Source organism: Protopterus annectens, chromosome 6.part1 (genome assembly GCF_019279795.1).
Source record: "Protopterus annectens isolate FY-2018-M chromosome 6.part1, PAN1.0, whole genome shotgun sequence".
NCBI lineage: Eukaryota > Metazoa > Chordata > Ceratodontiformes > Protopteridae > Protopterus > Protopterus annectens.
The window spans coordinates 136526980-136544500 of NC_056738.1; the positions used below are offsets into that span (position 1 = coordinate 136526980).

Sequence of the window (17521 nt, forward strand, 5' to 3'; positions counted from 1 at the left end):
TCAAGGCACCTAACCTAGGGTCCTGTACCACGATAACAAGCAGTGAATTCATAGATGGAAAGCTCAACAGGATTTTAAAAGTGGGAGACATTTTGAATTAACTACGTCAGGAAATACTGTGTTTCTTTGTAAACTTCATTTTAGATATTGCAACAGATTCTGATCAGTTTGTTAACAAGGAAGCCCTAAGATATGAAGCAGAAACATAGAGGATTACCTCTTTAACTTGCTGCCTGAAATGCGAAGCATGGCAGCTGTGACCTGCTAGAGTAATGGCCTTAATAATTTATTAATTCACTTTTGTTAATCAGATGAGTGAAGTGGTCCATGGACCCTTTTTCAGTAACAACCTAGACCATGTATGTTTAAAAAATATCTTTTAATATTAACACCTTAGAATCCAATTAACATTAAGGCAGTATGATCTGGCATTGCATAGTAGTTTGTAAAATGAGGTACTTTGAATAAAACAGTCAAATGAAATAACATTGCATAGAACAAAATTCATGTTATACACAGATAATTAAAGCACAGTACCTAAAGGCATGATCATGTAAAATGCCATGAACAGAGAGTATGAAAGAAAATGTTTCTGAGTATAAAAGATTGATATGGGTATGCCATTGCTTATAAAATGTGCTTATGTGTACTATACTAAACATAGGAAGAATATGGATACATACTGTATATGCAAGAAGACTACATTAAACAATGCATAAAATGAAGGTATACAGCACTATCTAGCAAATGTACCATTAAGAAAGACTTAACAAGGCCACGTGAATAGGTCTCTATAGTAATGCTGTGCAGAACAATAGAATGAATAAACTAATGCAGTGGTTTCTTGCAACTATATGTGCAAGACACTAAAGAAAGGAATGACATACTTTAAGGTATAGTGTAGGTGTATTGTTATATGCATACTAGCCTACTGGAGCGCCTTCTGTGTGGAGTCTGCATGTCCTCCCCGCAGTCGAGGGGCATTTAAAAGACATGTGTGAATGGACGTGCCTTCGTTGAAGGTTGAGCTGGCACCTCGGCACCGTAAAAATCTACTGCCAATCATTAGTGGACCGGAGTTACGCTGTGGCGACCCCTAACTGGGAAAAGCCGAAAGAAGAACAACAACATATGGGGAGAGAGTATGTAGGAAACATTTGAAAGTCACTTGAAAAGAAGTGGGATGTTAATCAACATCTCTGAAACACTTGCATTCATTTAGGTTGTCTAGATAACATTTAAGTTTTATTCTAAACAGCATCGGAAAACTGCCTGATATCCTTTGGTATACTGTTCCAGTGTGTGGCAGTAATTTTTGAGAAGGTTTTTCTGTGAGAGTGAGTTTGAAAGATGGCCATGAATGCAGTATCCCATCACTGGATCTGAGAGTGTACACTGGTTCTCTTTCAAATAACTTACTTTTTAGTGATGGACAGCATTTGTCATTTAACATTTTGTTTGAGAACATATGAAGTAGGAGAGGTGCTCTACCTTGCACTGATAGCCATTTACATTTAGTAAAAGTGGAGCAATAATTCTCTGTCTGACTAGCAAGTTTTACAAAACTAAGAATTTTTGTCTACTTTTTTGTTGAAAGTACAGCATGTGCACAGAATTTTAACATAGTATTTTGTGTCACAAAACAAGGGTTACAATATACTGTTGTAAGCCTAGTCACCTAGGAAGACCTACTTAAAAAAAGTTCTACTAATTCAGGAGATATAATATATCTGAAATATATTCATTACTAATTTCAACAACATGTGGAAGAAGAACATTACTTACAGCTCTTAAAATGAACACATCAAATGTAGTACTTCCCACATGACGCATTTCTTGGCTTTCAGAAAAGCAATAAGCTTAGATAAAAACCTACATTGCTATGAGTAAATGAAGAATAAGATACTCGGGTAAATATGTACCTGCACATTTCACTCCCTGAGCGATGAGACCCCACATAAAGTTGGCACAATATTCACACCAGTGAGGACCTCTGAATGTATGAACCTGTAAAACAGTAGCAGAAATAAAGAAAATGTACATCACAACACCTCTTAGACATTATAACATGTTGCAGAGTTACCATTTAGTTATTACAATACGCGATATGCAGTGTCTGTAATAGTGCAGTTACAGGCCAGAGGAGCAGTGCACAACAGCATCTTAACAGTTTTGGGAAAAAAAAAACAGAAAAGGAATTCAATTGAAGTCTTATTATCAGAAAATACCTGCATCAAAACAGAATGAAAAGTGTGCTATCTAAGGAAGACAAAAAAGTGTTTCACTGAAGAAAACACGAAGGTAGCCTTCTAAACAATAATGCATCATGTAAAGTACAAAACTGCGTGGAGGTGAGTTGCTACAGTAATTAATACTGATGCTACTGCTATAAGAAATTATTGCTCCAATTCCCAGAAGAAAATCAGACACACAATAATTCTGTAGGACAAAAATTGGATGTAGTCAATGATATGAAAGAAATTTACATAAGCAAAATGGCATTGGGCTGTGTGTTTGAGTTTGTACATTTTATGTTCTGCCCTCTAACCAAAAACAAAGATTATTTAAATTAGCCAATGCAGTATTTAATTGTATAAACTGACAGATAATGATAACAATTTTCATACCACATTTACTAACCTAATCGACATGAAATGCATGACAGTCACATAGATCATACTAAATATGCATAAGTAATACTCAGAAATTTGGAGAATTTCATTTAGAAGTCAAAAGACATTGCTTTACACCGATATAGCAGGCAGCAGTTTATTTATAAAATTAAGACATGTAAAGCACAAGTAACAACTTAAAGGTACTCAAAGCAGCAGCATTTCATTCATCCTGCATGGTCCTTTTGTATTTCCATAAAGGTGTATTTACACATTGTTCTTTAACATAAAGCTTAGATACACTAGTGTTCTCACATGCATTTTCTTCCTTTTTGCTATACAGTTTTAGTCCCACCTGTCAAATGATCACTTGTTTCTGACCTTGCTTTTCAAGTTCAATCACATGATTGTTGAAGTCAAAAGGCAATAGACCTGTTTCTTCTTGGGTATTGTATGAATGGATGGTATATGTATGTGTTTGTCGGGGGTGGGGGGCTTCTCCCTCTCTCTTTTCTTGTATGATCCTGACAAAGTCACTTAAGCACATAGTGTTCCATGTGGACCACCCCTGAAGATAAACTCAAGTATGCCTTGTGGGCTTTAACTGGTAAATAAATAAATAAATAAATAAATACCTTGTTAGTAAACGCATCCATTCATGTTACCATATAGACCCCTACAAATCGCCACTAAGACAAACTCCTTTCAAATTTTAAAAAATGCAATACCTCTAGCATCAGACAAGAGTCAAGCACACAACCGAGGAATCCTGACCAAAAAGAGCAACCCAAAGGACAGGACTCACTTTTTACTTCCCTGACTAACCTTTCTGAAGCCAGGTTAATAGAGATTAGATATACATAAAATACGTGGTAATACACAACACATTTCTAATGCTCCAGTTACGTAAACATCTACGAAGGAATGCTGAGGTATAATGCTTCCATTTATTTAGAAGTGAGTTAAGCTGCAGTTTAAAAGCATGCTAGTTGTTGACCCAGCTACTTTTGAATGCTATCATAGAACTTGCTAGTTACCAAAGAAAAAGTTTGTCTGCCAGTACTGGTCAAACCTTTTGTTACAACAAACAATGTTCAACAAATGAAGGTTGGACTTCAGTGCACAGCACCTTTCCAAGATTTTCACTTCTCTTTTCTCCCATTGTCACAGTGCGCTGAAATAGCTCAGCTGGGACACTTATGTGATATCTAAAATTCCCTGATTTAATTCTGGGTTTTGGTAGGAAAGCCTTTACATTACATACACACTTTTTTCCTATACTACTTTTATAATCTGCTCATTCTAGTTTTCCAGTATACACTGCCTTTCAACTAATCCACCTTGTTAACATTTATTATAACCCCTTATTTCCCAAGGAACTAAATATCATGAAGTCACAGTTTACCTTATCGTCTGTGGACAGCCTGATAGTAATAGGAACACTGAGGCAATGCAAGAACTGCCTAATGTTCACTAACAGCTGTTTGATTCTTTCTGTAGACTATTCCATATGTGACAGGTGCAAGTATCCACTAAACTTGGAGGCCAACCTCTCTTCAAAGACTGTAGACTATACCTAGCATGTCAGATGTGACACCCACCTCATAAAACCATGAGCACCATGTCACAGAATTTCATGGCTAATCCACAAAGGCTTCCTATATGAAGGTTGTGTGTACACGGCACATTTAACAGGCAAACACCACAGGCAGTACAGAGAACACAACCACAGAAAGGTTGTCAGTTGACAGGCTGAAGTCCTTAAGAAGGCAAGGCCAAGGCAATACATCTTATAATATCTTAGTCATAGCCAACACCATATTCAGATTTAACACATGCACCACTCACCAGGCCGAGCATACAAAGAATGACGGTTAGCTACCACTCTGATGACAGGATCTGCGGTGTCATTAGGACCTTCAAGTCCTTTTAAACAAAGTACACATATGACACAGTCATTGTGCATGGGGGTGTGAATGACTTGAGACAAGCATTCTCAGATCATATGAAGAAGGACATGATAGAGGTCTCAGAATATGCATCTGAAATTGGTGTGAAACTAGTACAAATTAATACTGAGCAGAATCCTACCATCACAAAGAATAGTGCTGCAATACAAGCAAAAGGTAAATGACTGCAATTATTGGCTTAGCTACTAGAATCTTTCTAAGCTGATTTAATATGTGAATATATATATATCTACATACCTCTATATATATATATCCATATATATATATATATATATATATATATATATATATATATATATATATATATATATAAAATTATATACATATAGCCATGGGTGGAGATGATAAACAATAGAAGACTTCTACCACCAGAGCAATGAGGAGCAAAAAGCAGCGTAATAAAAACAAACCTTTGTTTGTGTTCTCATAGTTTGCATCTAATAAAGTTCGTGGTGAACCTTCCAGTGCCTTATTTTTTGGTTACTGGTTCGAATTGAGGCACTTTCTCCACTTTTTTCATTTAATAAAAACAAAGTAAACTTATAATAAAAAAAGAAGTTATGTACTCACCATAACGTTCCATGTTTGTTGTCCATCTCGCCGTTCATTTTTACAATGATGGGTTCAGAGCTGATCCTTGGCTCCAACTTGGTCGAATACTTAGCTAAAAGTCTCAAACCTGGCTTGTGGCAAGAAGGTATCCCACAACGCAGTGGTGCAATTCCCCAGATCTTGTTTGCTGCTACTAATGAACGATATGTACACTATATACATATCTACAAACATATACATATATCCAGATCCAAACTTTACATACTGTAAGGAGAAACAAGCTGCAACAAAGAACTCCTGAAAGTAGTAAAAAATCTACCAAGGAGTCTTTGGCAGGGGGAAGTAGGGATGGTCTGTAAGAATGAACGGCGAGATGGACAACAAACATGGAACGCTATGGTGAGTACATAACTTCTTTATGTTATGTTGTCCTATCTCGCCTTCGTTCTTACAATGATGGGACAGCATCCCTAGCACCTTTTCCCTGGATGGCGCACGGGAGTACACCTTTAAGCACCATGGAACCAAAGGATGCCCTGTCCCTAGAAGCCAAATCCACTTTGTAATGAGCGATAAAAGTATGTGGAGTAGACTAAGTAGCTGCTGCACAAATATTATCCATGGGAATTCTGGCTTGAAAGGCAGATGACGTGGCCGTTGCTCTAATGGAATGAGCTTTCACTTTGAAAGGCAAACCTTTGTGATTTGAGTTATAGATAAATGTAATACAATTTGAAAGCCAATTGGAGAGAGTAATTTTTGAGACTGAGGTTCCTTTTTTTGCATCAGAGAAGGATACAAATAATTGGTCAGATTTTCTGAAGTCTTTTGTCCTATGCAAATAGAATCTGAGTTGTCTATGCACGTCCAGTTGATGTAATTTGTATTCTGCCTTGTTGCTATGATTAGGAAAGAACACTGGCAGTTCTATAGATTAGTTTATGCTGTTTGCAGAAAAGACTTTAGGTAGAAAGGATGTGTTTGTATATAAGGATACCCTATCCTTATGAAAAATCAAATATGGTGGTTTAATAGAAAGAGCTTGCAACTTTGATACCCTTCTAGCAGAAGTTATGGCCACTAGAAACAAGTACTTCTAGGAAAGGAACTTGAGGTCTGAAGATGAAGAGGGCTCAAAAGGTGGTAACGTGAGATGAGACAAAACAAAATTTAGATCCCAAGGAGAAAGGGGTTCCTTAAAGGGAGGTCTTAATAAGGAGGCACCTTTTAAGAAGGCTCTACACAACCTATGTGACATTAAGTTGGAAGTAGAATCACCAATGTGAAAATTTGAAATTGCAGCGAGTTGAACTCTGATGGTTGCTGCAGCTGAGCCTTGTTGAAACAGTTCCACCAAAAATTCCAAAATAGAATGAATAGGTGCAGAAAAAGGATCAATGTTCCTGTCTTGAGCCCAAAGGGAAAACATCTTCCATTTACTAGAATACAGCTTTCTAGTAGAAGCTTTATGGGAGGACATTAAGATATGTCTAACTGTAGGAGTAAAATTGTGAAGCCTGACTAAATTTGGAAGTGGAGCAGCCAAGCTGTCAGTTTTAGGGTGTGGAGAGAAGGATGAAGCTCCCCTGACATATAAGTCAGCAGATCTGGCACTGGGTCCAGAATCTACGGGTTCTCCTGAAGATGAAGCCAAAGGAAGGGGAAGCAGACTTGGCGAGGCCAGTAAGGAGCAATGAGAATTAACCTGCTTCCCGAGCATTGTGCTTTCTGAATTACTCTGGGTATGACAGAAAATGAACAAAAGGCATAAAGAAGTCCCGAGGGCCAATCCTGAGCAAGAGCATCTATCGGTGTCTCCCCTGGAGGGAGGATTAGAGTAAAGAAGTTGCTGCACTTGGTATTCATGGGAGTGGCAAAGAGATCGCAGCAAGGCTGTCCCCATATTTGGAAAATCATTTCCACTACATTGTGATTGAGATACGAGTCGTGAGGCATTAGGATTGCTCTGCTCAGCTTGTCCACTATCTCGTTGAACTTCCCCAGAATGTGTGTTGCAATTAGAAAGTGCTGGGAAGAAACTTCCCATTGCCACACTGTTAGGGCTTCTCAACAAAGGGGGTAAGATCTGGTTCCTCCCTGCTTATGTACCAAACCACAGACATATTGTCTGACTGTATCGCAATAGTCCCTACAGGGAGAGAGTCTTGAAGTGCTTGCAACACAAGAAGCACTGCTCTCATCTCTAGAACATTTATATGCAAGTGAGCTTCATGTTCTTGCCATGTACCTTGGACTGTTCTTCCTAGATAATGCCCCCCCCCCACCCTATCTGGGAAGCGTCCATGGTCACTGTAGCTACTGGTTGATGTGGAACGAAAGGTCTGCCTATTCTCACATGAGTGCAGTGTATCCACCATCTTAAGTCGTCCTTGCAAGATTCCGTTATTCTGATCAGATGAGACATTGGAGGCTCTTGAAGTGACAACTGGGAGAACAATAGCCATCAAAGAATCCTCATGTGCATTCTGGCAAGAGGGACTAATGTAATAGTGGAGGCCATTGTTCCTAGTAACCTTGGAATTATCTTTGCTTTCACTTTAGTCTTGGGAAGGAGGTGAAGTATTTGCTGTCTGAGTGCTATAACTCTTTCTGTTGGAAGACATGCTACCATAGATGAAGTGTCTAGATCTGCGCCTATGAATTTAATATGTTGACAGGGCAACAAGGCAGATTTTTGAAAATTTACTGTAATGCCCAACTGATTGCAGATGTCCAAAGTTAGGTCCCTGGCTTGTAGGAGTAGATGCTTGGTGGTGGCAGATAGGAGACAGTTGTCTAGATAGGGAAACACACAGAATCCTAAACGTCTGAGGTGAGCCGTGACTACTGCCATACATTTGGTGAACACTCTGGGGGCTGTAGTGAGACCAAAAAGCAGAGCTCTGAACTGGTAATGGCTGGCTCCCAGCTGGAAATGTAAGTACCTTCTTGATGGCCTGTCCATTTTTATGTGGTAGTAAGGAACGACATGGAAATGTGCCTAGCAGATCGAAACAAGATAAAGAACGTTTATGGAAAGTCCTGTAACACAAAACACGCTTAAGTGACTGATTATTGTGAAAAGAAAATTGTGGTTTTGGACTCAGAACTTTCTTTAAATACTAGTCTGACATAAGGGTATGCCAATTCCTGTTAATTTCGCATACAGTCCTAATATCACTAAATATGTGAACACCATATGTGTATTCCTTATCACTTGTCCCATATAAGTAGAACGTATATTGTCAGCTGATCCTTTAGCAAAATATGGTTTAGCAACAGTATCTCTGAGTGCATGGACCTCATTAACAACTTCAGCAACCTCAGTGAAAGAGTAGCTTCTGTTAATGAATTCCTTAGATGTCTCATGCAATGCCTCCACAGCTAGATCATCTCTATTATGCAATCTCGTAGTCCTAAGGCATTCCCCTTTCAACACATTACTAGGAATGTGTCTAGGATGCATGCTCATTTTGTGCAGGATATTATTTTTCTTGCAGGTTTTCTTATGGAGTTTTGTAGCAAAATCACCTAATGCACTCATACTAATGGACACATCAAGAAAATATATCTCAGTGTGTGAGCTCTTACAAGTTTTTATATCCATGAGAGGACCTTTACAATTACTTTTCTATTCAACATCCAGTACTACCTGTTATTTATGGTTTACCTTACATGCATAAGAGTTTGTTGGACCCTCCAATGCATCCGATTGTTTCAAGTAGGGGATGGATCACCAAACCACTCTTGATATTTGTTGAGAAACACTTCGCCCTATACTAGATGGTATTCCGAGCGTCCTTAAAGATACCATGAATTTTCTTTCTGATTTGTATTTATGGTCTACTATGCTCTTTGATAAAGAGAATTTAGTTCTTGTCACTTTGGACATCAATTCTTTGTTTACAGTTATACCTAATAAGACAGATATAGATAAAGTGAGAGCCTTTTTGCCCACCTGTAGTGACTATGCTCACCTGTTCATTCCTTGAGCTCATTCTGGAAAATAATGTATTTGTTTTTGGTGACATTTACTATCTCCAATTGATTGGTGTGGCTATGGATACTGTTTGTGTGAACTCATATGCCAACTTGGTTCTTGCACAATGGGAATGGGAATCAGTATATGCCACTAATCCATTTATTGACTATATCAGCTACTATAGGTGTTTTGTTGATGACGTCTTTATTGTTTGGAAAGGCACTGAGTATGATTTGTCCTGCTTCATTGATTATTTAGACAGTACTACTGACCATTAAAAATTTACTTGTAAGAGCTCATGCATTGAGATAGATTTTCTTGATGTGTCTGTTAGTATGAATGCATTAGGTGATTTTCTACAAAACTCAATAAGAAAAGCTGCAAGAATAATATCCTGCACAAAATGAGCACGAATCCTAGACACATTCCTAGGAATGTGTTGAAAGGGCAATGCCTTAGGACTATGAGACTGCATAATAGAGATTATCTAGCTCTGGAGGCTTTGCATGAGATGTTTAAGGAATTCATTAATAAAGGTTACTCTTTCACTGAAGGTTGTATAAAAGTTAGAGGAAAGTGAACAGTTCTATTGAAGTCTGATGAAACGTTTTTTAAAACGTGAAAGCGCTACCATTGGATCCTGTTCTTGTTTATATTTTATATTAAACTACATTGAATTAAGCTGTGACGAGCCTCTCTTGCTTTTCTACTTTGTGTTACTGGTCTGAAGAGGCACCTTACTCAGGACTGGCTGGTTTTTGTACTGTTATTTACGATTTGTTCCACACAGTCACTGAGACATGGCAGAAGGATTGATAATAGAAAGTGGCGGCATACTTGAATTGCTGGAGAATGAGTCTCCGTATCAAAAACTTCTTAGTATGGAAGTTAATCCCCTGCTACGACTCACCACAAAGGAACTCACTAAAGAGGGGAATGAAACAGTGAGTATGGTACATAATATGGAAGGTATCCAGCTGACTAGGAAGTTAGAAAACAAATTTCAAAAGTTGAAGAACATGCAGTGGCTGAGACAGCACATGGAGGCATGTCTCAGTTTTAAGGTGGTGCCGAGAGGACTACGAATATTGAAAATGCTGACTTTTGGCACCATATACCCTGACTTGTTGAGCAAATGGCAAAAATTGAACTTAGACACAAGTTATGGGTATATTAGGCTCTTAATAGAGCAATACAAAATGACAGAATGTGCATTGACTACAGAAATCACTGATGTACAAAAGGAATTGAACTCTCTTTTGTGTCCGGCCGAAATGGCTATTTTTCATAATGAGCTAACAACTACGCTAATGACACTGGATAATAAGTTATTACAAGACAAGAAAAGAAAGTCAGAATGAGATTTCAATGATTTCCGAAGGGGAAATTATTTTCTTGGCCTAGGGATAATGTAAGGAACAATGAGATGAATGTAAGAACAAATGTACAGTCCTTTAGTGAGCACAACACTATGAGCGTTACCACCTTGATGACATCAGCAAGTATGATACAACCAGCAGCGGAAGCAAGACAGGAGAATTTGGCTACGAGTGAAGGGGATGTTCCCATACAAGTGGAAGAAGGAGCCGTAAGCCTATAAACAAATCATGTCGAAGACGATGGATGTTAGAAGGAAGGAGAATAAGACAGTATACAATGTTAGTGCCTCTACCTCAACTACAAACAGTAATTCAGTAGAGGCAAATGTGTTTTGTTCTTTTCCCCTGCCAATTCGGTAGATAGAACGGCAAGTTTGGTCGCCACAGAACAGACCGAAGAAACGGAAGAACTCAGAGGAGAGACACAAATTCCAGAAGAAGATACTTCGACCGACACAACGGACTTAGTTGTTAACATTTCCAGGTATGCCTTGACTGAGCATGAAAGATCTTTGTTAAACAAGGGCATTTCCTTTATACCTTCTAGGAATACAGATATTACTGACATTATGATTGATATAAAAATGTTTACCAGGAATATAGGTCTGAAAATGTTGTTTGGACAGAATGGTAACAATAATAATATAAATGTTTTTACACCACAAACACACCCGTTACTTGATGCGTTTGAAAAGGCCTGTGAAAGGGATTTAATTGATTTCTCTGTGGGGCATGATAACAAACCAGATTGTTATAATCTGAGCCATGAGGAAAATAAAGCTATTAAAAAATTACAGAATAATAATGAAATAGTGATCAGGCAGGCTGATAAGGGTGGGGCTATAGTGGTGTTGAACTATGATATGTATGTTAATAAAATGAGAGCATTATTAGATGATAGTGAAACATACCAGAGTTTAAATGGAATGTTATTGGATAAGATTATTAAGAATGTTCAAGGAGAACTGCATGACCTGATTTTATGCAATGTGATTGATGCTGAGTTATATAAATATTTTTTAGTAGAAAAACCTGTAATCTCCATTTTCAGGGGATTACCGAAAGTACATAAGGTCTTAATGGATCCACCTATGAGACCCACAGTCTCAGGAGGGGGTTGGCAAACTGAGCCACTATCAATTTATTTAGAGAAACAATTTAGACCAGTGGTTGATAAAACTGAGTATGTGGTGAAAGACACTCAACAATTTTTAGAAGGTTATGCAGGATATGCTCTATATACACAAGATACCAGTAACGACCTACTAGTTACCTTGGATTTTGTATCTTTACAAACATCAATACCCAATACAACAGGAATGGAATATGTGAGATTACTGTTAATTAAGAAAGGGATCCCCAGAGACCTCATGATGAAGTGTATGTTAATACTGGATATAGTATTAAGTAACAATGTGTTTATGTATGATAAGAGATATTACTTGCAAAAGAAGGGGGTCACTATGGGGACCCCTTGTGCAAACTCGTATGCCAATCTGGTATTGGAGTACTGGGAAGGCACTTATGTTTTGGGTGATACATTATTCAATGGATACATAAAATATTATATACGGTTTGTTGATGATATTTTTTTCATTTGGAGTGGTACCAAACAACAGTTAGATGACTTTGTCACTTATGTGAATGGGACAACAAACTTTTTAACGTTTGAATGCAAGAGCTCATCACAACAGATAGAATTCTTAGATGTATAATTAACAAAGAAGGCCAATGAAATAGGAACTGATACGTATAGAAACCCTGCTGGAGGAATACATTTTTACATCGTAGCAGCATGCATCCAGGACACATCTATCCAAATATTATAAAATGTCAAGCACTGAGGGTATCAAGGCTAACTAGCCATGATGACAGATATCAAGAGCAACAAAAGACACTGGCAGAGAATTTCATAAAAAGAGGTTTTCATAGAAAAGAAGTAGACAGAATATTCAAGGAGAATGCTATGCAAAGGACAGAAAAAGGTCAACCATTTTTTCATAAAAACAGAGGAAATGAAGGGATGACTTGTAGAGTAGAACAAGATAATAAGAAAAGTAGGTTGGTAATTCCTTTTACAAATAGGAATTTGAAAATCAAAGAAATAATAAATGATAATTGGAGATTGTTAACCATTGATGATAAGATAACTGAATTAGTAGGGCCAAAACCCAATGTTACCTACAAGAATATGAAGTCGTTAAAAAGATTACTATGTTACGAAGAAAATACAAAAGATGAAATACATGCTCAAAGGAAAGGGACGTTCCCGTGTAGACGTTGTAACCAGTGTATGTATATGACAAGTGACAATAAGTTTACACATCCAGATACTGGACAGGAATATATTTTTAAACAGTGTGGAGACTGTAGATCTAGGGACTTAGTGTATTTAGCTCAGTGTCAGTTATGCAAGTCTTTTTATGTGGGAAAGACAAACAGAACCCTTAGGGAACGTGTTAGGGAACATGTGTATGCCATAAATAAGGAAGATGAGGACAATGCTTTGGCAAGACATGTTATGGGATATGGTACCACACATACGTTTAAATTCAGAGCCTTAGAGTTGGTTAAGAAAACAGGTAGGTTAGGGGACATCAAAAATTATACAGAAGAACAAGAAAGTAGATGGATAATAAGACTACAAGCACACAAAGCACATGGTCTAAACGATAAGGTATCACTTAAACCTTTTTTAGCAGCACGGCCTTATGCACATTAAGTATTAACACTATAAGGTATATTTACATGTCTAGTATATTGAATAAATTGTCAGCATCTGTATTATATATTAACAAGAGTTATTACAATATAAATATATCAGTATTTTAAATTATGAAATGAATTTGCAGGTTATGTGATTATATAAGTTTATTGTAGCTGTTAGGTGGATGGGTACATGTTTTTAATAATATACTTTTTATTATTATATCTGTATTTAATGTCTTATATATTGTTGTTTATACTGTATTTAATAGGATATTTTTATATGTATGTTATATAATTGTTTTACAAGTAGGTTAGTATATGTATATCTGCCTTATGAAGATTGTTTGTTTTTTCATGAGGTCATAATGATATGCAATGAGAGATTGGATGAATAAATTTAGTAGGTTGTATAAAAGTTAGAGGGAAGTGAACAGTTGTATTGAAGTCTGATGAAACGTTTTTTAAAACGTGAAAGCGCTTACCATTGGATCCTGTTCCTGTTTATATTTTATATTAAACTACATTGGATTAAGCTGTGGCGAGCCTCTTCTGTTGCTTTTCTACTTTCACTGAAGTTGCTAAACCATATTTTGCTGAAGGATCAGTTGACAATATACATTCTAGCAATATTGGGACTGTGTACGAAATTTTTAAAAGGAATTGGCATATTCTTATGTCAGACTAGCACTTAAAGGAAGTTCTGGGTCCAGAAGCACAATTTTTTTTTCACAATAATCAGCGACTTAAGAGTGTTGTGTGTTACAGGACTTTCTGTAACATTCTTTGTCTTGTTTCAATTGGCTAGGCATGTTTCTATGTCATTCCTGTGAAGCCTGCAAATATATACTTGTCACCAATCATATCAGTCTTTCTGCCTGTAATTCTCATATAGACATTGGTTTCTATGCCGACTGCAAGAGTGCCAACGTTGTTTACTTGGCTTTGTGTCAAGCATGTCACGCTATGTTGGCAAAATGAACAGGATGCTGAAGGACAGGATTTTGGAGTGTGTAGGGGATATTTTTATTTTATTTTTATTTTATTTTACATTTGTTGACCGGGCTAGTCTAACTGGATATATGTCCATTTTCAGTAGAGGCCCAGGGAGAAAAGCTCCAAACTAACCACAGTTATAACAAGGTTAAAGAATACCATAAATTAGCTTACAAATAGTACTTAACTAGGTAGTAAATAACAGTAAAATAGTAAATAGCAATTAAATCAAATATGTTATGTTGTACATAAAATGACAAAAAACAGAAAATTGGACGTGACTTTTCAGATGAGAAAAATACTTAGATGTTACAGTAGTTTTACTGTTAACTTCGTTTCAGCTAAACAATCATATCTTGATTAGTATATAAACAAGGAAGTATTATACACAAGGAAGTGTTATAAACAGAGGTGAAAATCTAGTCAGGGTTACTACAAGGGCATAGCCAGTGTGTTTTAAGGTGTAATTTGAGTTTTTGTTTGAAGAGGTGTAGGGAAGGAAGTAATGTAAGTTGACTAGGTAGAAGGTTCCAGTTTTTGCCAAGTGTGTTCGAAAAGAGTGAGTCACCTGCCAAGTTGTTGGACATGTTTATGCTAACTAATAGTTTATTTGAAGAGCGTAAGGTATTGAGATTTTTATAGGGGATTATAAGGATGAAGAGAATTGGAGTTTTGTTTGGATCATAGAGGATCTTATGGGCTATGGTAAGTTGGTTAAATTGAAGCTGATTCAGTAGTTCAAGCCAGCCAAGTTGTTTTAGATTGTGACAGTGATGGGTTCTGAAGGGGTTACCAGAGACAAATTGGGCGATGTTATTATAGGAGCTTGCTAGTTTGAGCAAATTGCTTTTAGTTAGGTTAGTGTAGATTGGTGAGGCATAGAACAGTATGGAGATTAGAAGAGATTGGGCAATAGTAGTTCTAGTTGTAGAGGTGAGGAAGGGTCTAATCCTATATAGGGAGCCCAGTCTTCTGTTAACTTTTTTTATAGTGTTGTTAATGTGAATGTCAAAGTTAAGGTTATCTATTGTAATTCCAAGGAGTTTAGTGTAGGATTCTGGTGAAATGAGGATACCATTATTAGAGATGACTGAGAAGTCAAGTGGTGTAGACTTGAGGGTAGGAGAGAAGAGGAAGAGTTTGTTTTTTTGGGGATTCAAGAGGAGACAGCGCTTTAAAAAACATGACTCTACTGTGTTAAACACCTTCTGAGTTATGGATTGTAGTTCAGAAGAAGATTTAGCTGTACAGATGAGTGTAGAATCATCTGCATATTGTATGCAAGTAGCTTGTGGAATAGCTAAATGCAGATCATTTATAAAAATGGAGAAAAGTAGTGGGCCTAGAATTGATCCCTGGGGGACACCCAAGGTGAGAGGCAGGAGGGATGATAGATTATTTTCCCAGAGCACTGCTTGCTGCCTATTGCTGAGGTAGGAGGAGAACCATTGCATAGCTAGCGAGTCAAAAGAAAGTGACTTTAGTATATTTAAAAGCAAAGGGTGGTTCACCATGTCAAAAGCTTTTGAAAGATCTAAGAAGAGAGCTGAGGAGAGTATTATTGTTGTGGTTTCTGCTGATAGAGTCAGTGAAGGAAAGAAGGGCAGTAGTGGTGCTGTGGAATGGTCTAGAACCATGTTGGGTATTGGCTAGTAAGTTATGCTGAATTAAATGGTTCAGTAGCTGGTGATGAATGCCTTTTTCCATGATTTTAGCTAATGGGGATAATAAAGCTATTGGTCGGTAGTTGGAGTAGTTGTTTGAGTTACCTCCTTTATGTAGAGGAATGATGTGAGAAATTTTCCATATGTCTGGGATGGTTGCTTCATTTATGGTTCTATTTATAAGAATTGATATGGGATAGGCTACAGCTGTAGCTACTTTTTGCAAATATTCAGCTGGGATCTGGTCAGCAGAAGGAGTACAAAGCTTCAGTTTTTGGATGAGTTTGAGGATAAATTTGGTAGAGATGGGTTGTAATTTGAAATTGGGAATATGGCTATTATTGGGGATAAGAAAGCTAGAGTTGTCAAGGGATAGTTGGCTGGCCAGGGATCGTATGGTCTCAGTAAAGAATGAGTTAAAAGTATTGGCGATTTCACTTGGGGTTTTGAGATTAGTGTCTGTTGGACTTGGTGTACTGGAGTGCCCAGGGTTCATGAGTCTATTGATTAGCCCAAAATTTCTGTGGATTATATTGCTGTGTTTTCTGCATTTTATAGTAGAAGGTTTTTTTTATCTGAGAGTATTGCTTTTTTGTTGAGTTTCTCAGCTGTTTAAAAAATTTGTTGGTCTGCTGTAAGTTTGGTAGTTCGCCACCTATCCCAAGTTTTGTTTCTGAGTAAGATTTTTTGCCTGGTTTCTTTAGATAGCCAAGGAGCTGGTTTTGATCTAATTTGTATGGTACGCTTAGGTGCATGGTGGTCTAGGATAGTTAGGAATTTAGAGTTAAAGTATTTGACAGCATCTTCAAGTGGTAGTGTTCTTAGGGGAGACCAATTACAAGCAGTAAGTTCACTTTGGAATAGCTGTATGTTAAATTGTTTGTTGCTCCAAATTGAGCGGAATATAGTGGGTTGGGTAATATCAATTTTTTCCCTAATTATGTAGGTGAGAGAATGGTCACTTACATCGTCTGGGAGGGTCCCTACTTTATAAGTTTATTGAAAGTTATTTATAAGAATCCAGTCTAAGATAGTCTCTTTTTTATTTGTTTTGTTAATTCTAGTGGGGGTGGTAATAGTTTGAGAGAAACCATGAATGTTAATATGGGAAGTAGGATGGTCAGTACTGATGTTCTTTCAATCAATATTGACGTCTCCTAGGATTATTGTTTCTTGAGTGAAGGATGATTTAACCCAGCAAAGTATATTCTCTAGTGTAGCGATGTTATTCCCAGGAGGTAAATAGACACAGATAATGTTTATGGATTTGTTAGAACTGATCTGTATTTTAGAAATGAGTATTTCAGCATTATTTTCCAAAGGAGGGTTGGAGGGTGAAGAGGTGATTACTAGGCCTTCTTTGAATAGGATTGCTACTCCTTCGCCCTTTCTTCTGTTGCGGTCACATCTCAGTATATTATAGCCTGGAGGTGTGATTTCATTATCATGGGTTCCAGGTTTCAACCATGTTTCAGTTAGGCAGAGGATGTCAAAGGAATATATATCCAGGAGTGCATGGAGGTGGGCCACTTTATTATTTAAGCTTCGGATATTGAGATGGGCAACTAGGAGTGTGTTGGGAAGTTTGGTAGGGGACAGTGAGGTGGTGGGATGTGGAGTATGAGAGCTGGAGGTATAGACATTGGCTGGGCCTGGATTA

The 17521-nt window shown here is 37.4% G+C and overlaps 1 protein-coding gene across 4 annotated transcripts in view; it reads right to left on the bottom strand.

Moving 5' to 3' along the window:
* Window positions 1-17521, bottom strand: part of CHN1 (chimerin 1) — a 1979161-nt gene that overhangs the window by 358993 nt on the left and 1602647 nt on the right. For all 4 annotated transcript variants that reach the window (XM_044075564.1, XM_044075565.1, XM_044075562.1 and 1 more), the window contains one exon: window positions 1923-2007. In XM_044075564.1, coding sequence (XP_043931499.1) covers window positions 1923-2007 — 85 coding nt within the window. The remainder of the gene's footprint in view (window positions 1-1922; window positions 2008-17521) is intronic.